The sequence below is a fragment of the Juglans regia genome, chromosome 15, assembly GCF_001411555.2.
Source record: "Juglans regia cultivar Chandler chromosome 15, Walnut 2.0, whole genome shotgun sequence".
NCBI classification, from domain to species: domain Eukaryota; kingdom Viridiplantae; phylum Streptophyta; class Magnoliopsida; order Fagales; family Juglandaceae; genus Juglans; species Juglans regia.
Window position 1 is genome coordinate 14577724 of NC_049915.1, and position 10753 is coordinate 14588476.

The window sequence follows — 10753 nt, forward strand, 5'->3', positions numbered from 1 at the left end:
AGACTAGTGCTGTGCGCGCGTGACAGTATAATATATATAATATGTCTCAAATTAATAAAAAATTCTATAAACTATATCATCATCTCACTATACATGATGTGACACATTTATCATCATTGAATGATCATTTATTAGATAATTTTTTTTATCATTTAATAATAATAAATATGACACGTCTTACATAATGAATGAAAGTAAGATTGTGGTGTGGTGTATAGTATTACTCCAAATTAATAAAGTCGAGTGTTATCTTATCTTATCCTATAAAAAAAAATAATGTTTTGGATTTCCATCGTCTGTTCAGCACATTTTAGCAGTAAGAATATATAAAAAGCATTTTGGTCATCTTCGGATGGAAAAATATTAGAAGAAAACATGCAAGTATTTTCTCCACAATTGACAATATGGCATGATTTGATTAGTAAAATAAAATTAAAATTGTGAATATTGAAAATCAAATCTTGCAACATAAGAGCACTAGCTTGCCAAATACCCGTGAACTTTTAAAATTTGAAAAAATATAAATAAAATGATCTGTAATCTGTATTGAAGTAGTCAAATAATGAAAACTTTAAATTTGAACTATAGTATTTTTAAGTTCATCTTCATATTTAGAGATGATCTGTTCATCTTTAAAAATAATATTTTATTCTAAAAATAAATGATTTATACAAGTTCCAAATATACAAGTCCTATACAAATCTTTATAAAAAAATACACACTTTAAAAAAGTGTAAAAAAAAACTATTCTTAATTAGTGTGACCTATTTTTTTATAAAAGACTTGTATAAAATTTATCTATTTGAAACTTGCATCTAACGTTACTCTTTTACTTCATATTTTTGTTTTTTGTTTTTTTTTTTTTTAACTTCACATTTCTGGTTGTTTTGTGTTTTACTTCACATTTCTGTCCAATAATCTACACCTCATTCTAGGTGCCCACGTGAATTCAAGGCTGCAAATGATTTTGGCTTTTGGCCACAGGTTGCAAATAGGTTGAGTAAAAAATTAGTTAGAAAATAATAATTTAAAATTAAATGATTCATTAATATATAATTAATGTAGTTGTAAAATATAAAAAAATAAAAATATTATTATTTACTAATTCAATGTGAAGTTATTATAGTTTGAATGGTTTTGACTTTATGTAAAACATGTATTTTAGCTTTTTGAAAATGATTTGATAAAATTAATGTCAATACTCTAACTAATGTGGATGATGTATTCTCCACATCCACAGTCATATTAAAATCTAGAAAGTAGAAAGTGCCAGTTCTAAACAAGATTATACAAAAATAAGTTTATAAATTAACATAACTTGATGTAAAATATTAAATCTATTTATAATAAAAAAAAATTTACAATTTCAAATCTCATATCAAATTACGTAAATTTATAAATTAAATTTTTGAAAAATTCTGCATAGAACACCGATATAATAAAAAGAATATTACTTTTCATCTAAAATGCCATCGTTCTTAGTCATGTGATATCTTATATTTTAACTGATTTTTTTTTATATATTAATCACTTAAATAACATTCACTTTAGACTTTGTTTAGTTTGTAAATTTATCTCAATTTATTATTATAATTTTTGTAAATTTTAATATAAAATATAATAAATAATTTAACTAAAAAAAATCTTAAAATAATATTTTAATAATATTTTATTATCTAAACTCAACTCAAATCAATTTAATTCAATTCAACGTTCAAATTTAACTAAATATTAATTTTCTTTTGGTCAAATGTTTAATTTGAATTCCAATAAAATATGTAAAAAACCTCATAAAAACATTTTTAAAAAAGAAACTCAACTGACTGGAAATCAGGCCTTCCATGCACGTACGTCCAGTACTCCGTGCCAATCCCGCTAGGACATTATCAGCAGCGTTCACTTAGTATTGTCACCTTTTCACTTGAGGGTTGGCATGCAAACCCTTTTCTCCCCAACTTACTTTAATGCTGTCTTCCATTATCTGCCATTGTCTTTATCTACCTCCTAACAGCAATGCTGACGTGATACAGAGACCTCTCCATTTCTTTCTGAATCTATATATAATATCATATAAAAAAACCCAAATCCAGTCACTGATCTTCTCCCTGAGCTGTCTGCTCTGCGACAAATCAGATATGGCTTCTAATAGCAAGCTTTTCTTCTTCAGCTTCTTCTTCGCCATTTTCGTCGCCCTAGCTGTTTCTTTACTTCCCTTGGCTCTCTCCCGTGGCCTAACTGAGGAAGCTACACACGCATTCCTCGACGTGTCGGCCTCGCTCGAACAAGCCCAAGCAGTCCTCAGCTTCGACCCTGAAACGGTTCAACCCTTTGGCCAACATGATGACGAGATGCAGCAACAAACCCTCGCTAACTCCTCGTCTTTCTCGGTTCAGCTTCACCCACGAGACTTTCTCCTCAAGACCTCATATAAAGACTACAAAAGCCTCGTTTTATCTCGACTCGAGCGCGACTCGGCCCGAGTCAAATCGCTCACTACCAAGCTCCAGGTGTCCCTCGACGGCGTGAGTGAGTCGGATCTTGAACCCATGAAGACGGAGCTTCGCCCTGAGGACCTGTCCACTCCGATCGTGTCCGGGACGAGCCAGGGTAGCGGCGAGTACTTCTCGCGCGTAGGTGTGGGAAGCCCGCCCAAGCTCTTCTACATGGTCCTCGACACCGGTAGCGACATCAATTGGCTCCAATGCCAGCCCTGTTCGGACTGCTACCAGCAATCCGACCCGGTATTCAATCCGGGCTCATCTTCCTCCTACAAGACCCTCTCCTGCACCTCCCAGCAATGCGGGTCCCTCGAGAACCCAGGGTGTAGCACTGGTAAGTGTCAATATCAGGTTTCCTACGGCGACGGATCGTACACGGTCGGTGACTTCGTAACGGAGACGGTGTCGTTCGGAAACACAGGGGCGGTAAACGGCATCGCTCTGGGTTGCGGCCACGAAAACGAGGGTTTGTTCGTTGGGGCGGCCGGATTACTGGGGCTGGGTGCGGGCAAACTTTCGCTTCTCTCTCAGATCAAAGCGTCTTCGTTCTCTTACTGCCTTGTGGACCGTCACTCGGGCAGGTCCTCGACGCTCGAGTTCAACTCAGCTCCACCCTCCGACTCGGTCACGACCCCTCTACTCCGAAACGAGAAAGTTGGTACGTTCTACTACATCGGACTCACCGGACTAAGCGTCGGAGGCCAGCCCGTCTCGATCCCGTCCTCCGCGTTCCAATTGGACGCATCAGGAAACGGCGGGATCATCATCGACTCCGGGACCGCCATAACTCGTCTTCAGACGGAGGCCTACAACTCGCTCCGCGACGCGTTCGTGAAGCTGACTCGGCACTTACCGTCCACAAGCGGCGTGTCTCTGTTCGACACCTGTTACGATCTTTCTTCCATGACATCCGTGAGAGTACCAACTGTGGCATTCCGGCTGTCGGACGGAAAGTCGCTGCAGCTACCGGCGAAGAATTATCTGATCCCGGTCGACTCGTCCGGAACCTTCTGTTTCGCCTTCGCTGCTACGGGGTCGTCTTTGTCAATCATCGGGAATGTGCAGCAGCAGGGGACACGGGTCAGTTTCGATTTGGCAAAATCGCGGGTCGGGTTCTCACCCAATAAATGTTAGTAGGTATTGTTTTTTTTTAAAAACCCAGTAATTTACCTTTTTATCCCTAGAAAATGAGATGTTGAACTGGTATTTATTAGACTGTAATATATGTACCAAAAAGGCTGGGTAGTGGCTGAAAGTGGGTCCATCTAAATAAATTACAAAGTAATTATGCTGACTCAGCTGGCGTGGCTCATAATTATTCATAAATTTACTTTTATTACATTTTTTAGACTTTCAGATCAGTGGCACTTATTGAAGAAATTTAGGCACGGTTTAGACACTAAGATATGATTTTAAATAAAAATTAAAAGTTAAAAATTAAAAATTAAAAATTAATTAAAATATTATTAAAATATTATTTTTTAATATTATTATTGTTTTAAAATTTAAAAAAATTGAATTGTTTATTATATTTTGTATAAAAATTTAAAAAAATAATAATGATGAGATAAGACGATATGAAATTGTTTTTGTATCTAAACGTGATCTTAGGCTGTGTTTATATGTTGAACTAAGTTAAGTTGAGATGATAAAATATTATTTTTTAATATTATTATTATTTTAAAATTTTAAAAAATTAAATTTTTTATTATATTTTGTATTGAAATTTAAAAAAATTATAATGATGAGTTGAGATGGAAAATAAAGTCAAGAAATTAAATTTTATTTTTTAATTATTTGGATTGAATTTTTATTCACAATTATGATGTAAACTTTTAGAATATTACACTGTACTCGAAGTCAAAGCTGGTCTTCTTATATTTAATTTTGTATAAAAAATAAGGTTATTTTTTTTTATATTTAATTTTGTATATTTAAACGTGTAATGAGATTATTATTTTGGTTTTAACTTGGTTAGGGAAATCTAGTAGTAAAAATGTTATTTTTCATTTAAAATTTTTATCATTTTAGTCATTCTGATTGATCTGTTATTTGAGTGGTCAATATAAAAGTAATTAAATTATGACAAGCACCAATATTATGTACCTTTTGTTAATATATTATTATCCTTAAAGTATTACCTATCAAATAGTAGAAGAATATTGGTGAATATAAAAAATAAATAACTATTTTAAGACTGTTAGGATTAATATTTATGGAAAAATTCTAGTAAAGTATTTCAAATTTACTGTTTATGTATTTTAATTATATATATATTTTATTTAATAGTTAAGATAGTGATTATTAATGAAATTATATATATATTTTTTATTTTTTTAATAATTAAGAATATTAAAAAACTATTTAAAAAAATAAAACAAAAAAATTAAAACGTACGAAATACTAACGGCCCGCTAGCACTATCCATATTTATGACTGGACAGACAGACATACGTTGCAAATGGCCTGCATGTGTGAGACGTGGCTTTGAGGGATGTCGTTTTGTGCATTATTCGTGATCGGAAGCGTTTGTTTCTTCTTTTCGCTTTTGATATCTAGAATATTTACTCTTGAATAAAAGATAATGAGTGAAAACTTCAATTCATTCATTTAAGTGTAATTTTGTAAATATTTTTCTAACATTTTTTGAATTTTTTTATAATTTCATTTCTAAATATTATTTAAATATAAAAAATCTTTTTTATTTCAAAATTTTAAATTTTTATTTAATCATTACCTACATAAAAATTAATATAATCTTTACAAACTCCAAAACAAAAAAAAAAAATTTAAAAATTATATTGAAACAACTTTTCAACTTTATCTATCCATTTTTACAAACTTCAATACAATATTTATTTTAAACAAAATTTTCTCTCATATTTTTCAAAACTTCGTTTGGATTGAAAAATACTTTTTAATCAATCTCATCTCATCATTACAATTTTTTCAAATTCTCATATAAAATATAATAGATAATTCAACTTTTTCAAATCTCAAAACAATAATAATATTAAAAAGTAATATTATAATAATATTTTATTTAACTTATCTAAAATCATCTCATCTCACTATCCAAACGATACTATCTCAAACAAATTCATAAGATTCTCAAATATTTCCAAACATTTTTTGCCAAAGTCTTGCTTTTTTAACTAAAAAACAATTATTCTACTTGTTCTAAACAATACCAAGATAAAATAATTATAACAATATTTTATATTTAAAACTAATTTTCTTTGTCCTATCTTTGTGACCTTTCTCCGATGTTAGTTTTTGAAACAGTAGTACTAGCAAGTATATATGTGAAAAGAAAAACCAGAGACAGAACATCGATCATGGTACTTAGATGAAGGCACATAGAATGTGGAATAATAGTTGTTTTGAAATGCTTAAAAAAAATAGTAAAATACCATTTTCCTGCCAAAACTTGAACCCTCTCAACATGAACAAGTCCTTAACCATGCATATGGTACATGTGCTTCTCCACAAACCCTACATTGTATGTTGGCCGGTAGTACTGAATAATAGATTCCCTTTGTTTCTTTAGCCAAATAAACAAATATTATCCTCAAATTAGAAGGTAACGGGGGGAGCCAATCAAGAAGTACTTGACAGGGCATATTTGAGATTGTGGTAAAAAATAGAGCTTATAATTTTAAGAGTTATAACTTATAACTTAAGTAATAAGTTTTACTATTAAAAAATTATTTATTGTTTGATAACTATATGTTTAAAGTACTTTCAAACATTTTATATTTGTTAAGAAATAAATTAAAAAAAATGTTTTCTAAAGTAGAAATGACGATTATTTGATTTTAAAAAAAATTATGACCATATCTTTGAAAGTTTTGAAAATTATAATTATCTTAAATTTGTATGAGTATTTTCGACCATTGATTTTTTTTTTTATTCGAATTACGTTCCATATTATCCGAAAAAATACGTTTCAGGAAAAACATCAAAATGTTGTTTTTACTCAAATGTACTTTTTAATTTATTTGAAATTAAAAAATACTTTTACATGTAACACTCAAACAACTTAACTTTTCTATTAAAGAGCTTTTAAGACTGTTTAAACACTTTTTAAGACTCCTAACATAACCCTAAACAAACCCAATTTTTCTTTCAAAAAATATTTTCATACATTGTAAGAAGCACTAACCTAAGAGCACTCTCATTAGATTAGCTAAAAGCTAAATCCAATGAGTATTTAGTTATTAATGAGTAAAATATGCTCACATTGAATTAGTCAAATTGGAATTTGACTACAATGACTTTCAAAATTTTTTCCAAATTTGAAAGTTATACATACATCAAATACATATTTTATTAATTATTTATCTATCTCTTTCTTTCTATCACATATTTTATCACAATTAATATATTAATTTGACTTAGTGATATATTAATTTAATAAAAATATGATTATTAATTAACATATAATAAGTAGAATAGTAAAATATGATAAAATTAAATAAATTAATAATTAAAAAAATTAAATATTTTTGAAATTATTAGTTATTCATTATCATATAAAGAATAAATGTATAATCTAATATAGAGATTTGATGTGAATAATCAAAACCAAATTCATCTTATATTATTTTATTATTATATAATAAAAAAATAGTTATTCCAATGTGAAGATTTATGTGAATGAAATAGTCAAAAGTCAAATTTCTTTTACATTCATCAAAACTGTCATTTAATTTTGACTAATCCAATAAAAGTGTTCAATGGATCTATTTTTTGAAAACCGTTGTCGAAAAAATATATATATTTTTTGCAATAATATATTTTCTTTTATCTTATAAAACCAATTCTTTTGAGTATCACGATGATGATAGATGAGGACTTCTTAAAATTATTGTATATTTGAATTTGGGACCTCGAATGAGAAAGACAGATACCACATAAAGTAAGCTATAGATCAATATTTATGGGGGGCTGCTAGAGCCACCGTGGATTCTAGAATCCTCACCGACAAGACAAAAGTTTCTCATTTCCACGTATATTTTTTTTAAATTCCTTAAACATGTAAAAATAAATAAAAATAACAAATTCATTAAAAAATAATTCTTTAATCATTAAATAAAAAATAAAAAAAAAACAATCTGTGAAGATTGTCGGGAGCCACTCTCGGTGAGAACGGCATTTTCCATATTTATATTGAGAATCTAATGTTGTTCAAGAGAATCAGATAGACCCCATTTGAATTTAGAAAATGTTTGATTTTATCATTATAATTTTTTTAAATTTTCACACAAAATATAATAAACAATTTAACTTTTTCAAATCTTAAAATAATAATAATATTAAAAATAATATTCTAACAATATTTTTTTTAACTTTCAAGTTTTATCTAAAATCATCTCATCTCAGAATCCAAACCAGCTATATTATAAGATCCATACTTCATGTGTCTTTCTATCACTACTCTAGATCTTACACTCCGAATAGAAGCTTCAAGGAATGTGAAATCTTGGAATTCTCTCTCTTCCCGCTACTTAATTGTTTGGTTATAGCTTTCATTACATGAATGGTAGTCAATAGTTTTTTTTTTTATATTGGAACTAGCTCTAAGAGAATAAATATTAATGTGACCATGGACTTCATTTAGAGGCAATTATAAATACATTTTGATTAAAGTCTTGAGGGCATCAAATGGAAGATAGAAAGATATATAAAGTGGATCATACAACATTTATTTCTCGGGAGATGTTTTTTTCAACATGTTCTTTGTATGTCATGGCAAGTTCGGGCGTACATACATATATTAGATATATCTCATCTAACATATAACTGGGTCCATTCTAATAGGAATTGAATCAAAGTCAAAACCTGCAACCAAAACTTTCATATTCTATGTTTAATATAGATGTTGTGATCAACAAGATCATGATTAGGATGTGCTTAGAGGTCCTTATCTAAAGAGGAATCAAACTATTTCACATTGTCTTCTCAGTTAGCATTTTAGGATGACTTTTTCTTAAAGTTAAGTGGGGGGTTGAAACAGAGAAAGAGAGAGCATATATATAGGATAATAAGGTGGGTTTGGATAGACAGTACAGATAATATGAGAAGATATGAGATATCTTGTTGAAAATTGAATAAAATATTGTTAGAATATAATTTTTTAGTATTAATTTTATTTTAGAATTTGAAAAAGTTGAATTTTTTTATTATATTTTTATATAAAAATTTGAAAAAATTATGATGATGAAATGAGAAGAGGTGAGATATTTTGTGTATCCAAACCCAATAAGAACAGTCTTTGCATTTTAACAATTTCCCCTTTTTCTTTTGTAGTTCATGACAAAATAGTTGGTGCTGAAATGTGAGGTTTGTGTTTCAATTTCAGTGGGACCAGTCAAATGGTGGAAAAAGCCAAACCCAACCCATCAGCATTGTGTCCTTAGACAACAATTATACAAAGTGAATTGAACATGAATGTCCTTTAGCAAACAATTAGTACCAAGTTGTATGGACTTTTGCTGTCTCCGTGAATGTCTTTTTGACCATTTCCAAATGTGAAATACTCAGTTTGAGTGCTTACTATCTTCATTTAGAAGAAATTACACATTGACTTGAAGAATAACAAAAAAAAAACATAGATTTACAATCTTCTGCTGGAAACTCACTTCTTTAATTAGTTGGGACATGAGAGTTAGGCCTATACACAACATATCTTTTGCATAAATTACTACTAGCCAACAAAAAAACTGCAACTTGCAAAAATCAAAGAAGGGGGCATTCCGAGAATCGAACTCGGGACCTCTCGCACCCAAAGCGAGAATCATACCACTAGACCAAATGCCCTCTCTATGTTTGTAAGATTCATTGAATTTCATAGTTCAACAAAGAACCTCCTTGGCAATTCTCATAAGAAAGCCAGAGAATTTCTTGACACATATTCCTTGGGAAGGCTGGTTGCAGCTTCATTGACAGTAAAAACAAGTTTCTTACTGGATACAACTTTGGACTTACTGTTCTCATTGACTCGTTGTAAGGTGGAAAAGTTATTTTTTCTCATCATGTTCTCTTGCATTTCTTTGGATATCTGCGTTACATTAATTCTGATTAACTCTGCCATGCACATATATCATCAATCAGAAAATTACTGTCTCCTCTTACTGGGAAACAGACAAATCATCAATGCAAACACCATTAATGTAACAATTTATAAGCAAAATTTACTCAACAACACTCAATTACAGTCTCCTCCAGAATTCCATTCTAAGTTGTTTCTTTGTGCTGGGAAAGATCTCCATTAACTATTTCGAAAACTTGCATATTCGACAGTACTCTCAAAACTCTGCACCGGTAGGAAGATGTTGGGCTACAGATACTTTTAGGTTGGGCAAAAAGATTTCCTTGCCTGTGGCTTCTCATCGTTTAGGTCTCTCGATTCTAGTTTCTAGTAAATAGAGTGCTGTTATGGTCACGCTCAAGTAATAAGACTACCTCCGGTTGCTTATTCTTACCTTTTAGGCCTTTAGGGAACCCTTTTGTTTACACCAAAGGAACAAAGAAAAAAAAAGAAAAGGAGAAAGCACACAGTGAATCATAAGGAATCATTGGCGACAAGGCATGAATTGAAGACCATTCAACGCTACACAACAAGTACGTGTTTATCTTTCAAGTCCTTTGTAAACAGTACGTATAGTAGGTGTACGTAAATTAATAATCCTTATCGTAATTGGTATTAGGGGTCATGTAATTGATCCGGGGGTTATGGATCGAGAATTTCGGTCCACACTTTTCCAGACCGAGACCGGACAAATTATTCCTATCGGACTGGACCGTTAGCTATTTGTCCAATCAATCCATTTAGTTTGAGCAACTATAAAATGGGCAAACATACAAAAAAACACAAAATCACTTCTAATGCATATATATTTTGACTATTTTTGGCATATCAATACAAAAAAGTCAATAATATTTACACTTTTGAATATCAATTATTTATCTTTATTTGCACATTTTGAAAAATAGACTAAAAAAGTTGAAAAATTATCAAAATTATCCGTATCTATTCTTAGAATTAGCAATCATGAAAATAAGGTTAAAAACAAACAATAGAGAAAATGATATAAAAAAATACAATATCATCCAAACTCCAAATACATATGATCAATAGTGATAGGTTAGATAAAAATTATATAATTAACTTATATAACTACTATATAAAATGATAAATATATATAAATATTTTAAGAACCTATATAGATACTTCAGTCGGTTCGATTCGG

At 30.3% G+C, this 10753-nt stretch overlaps 1 protein-coding gene and 1 non-coding gene across 2 annotated transcripts; one reads left to right on the plus strand and one right to left on the minus strand.

Annotated features, from left to right (window-relative positions):
• Nucleotides 1–1919: 1919 nt before the first annotated feature.
• LOC108994589 (protein ASPARTIC PROTEASE IN GUARD CELL 1-like) lies at nt 1920–3796 on the plus strand. Its single transcript, XM_018969859.2, has one exon. The coding sequence runs from the start codon at nt 1965–1967 to the stop codon at nt 3630–3632; it is 1668 nt and encodes a 555-aa protein (XP_018825404.2). The 5' UTR covers nt 1920–1964; the 3' UTR covers nt 3633–3796.
• Nucleotides 3797–9248: 5452 nt separating this feature from the next.
• TRNAP-UGG lies at nt 9249–9320 on the minus strand. The gene has a single exon. It is a non-coding gene; the product is annotated as a tRNA-Pro (tRNA).
• Nucleotides 9321–10753: the final 1433 nt, after the last annotated feature.

What these genes read in the sequence shown, in the direction of transcription:
- LOC108994589 (XM_018969859.2), top strand. Translation starts at nt 1,965, where the DNA reads ATGCTGTCTTCCATTATCTGCCATTGTCTTTATCTACCTCCTAACAGC.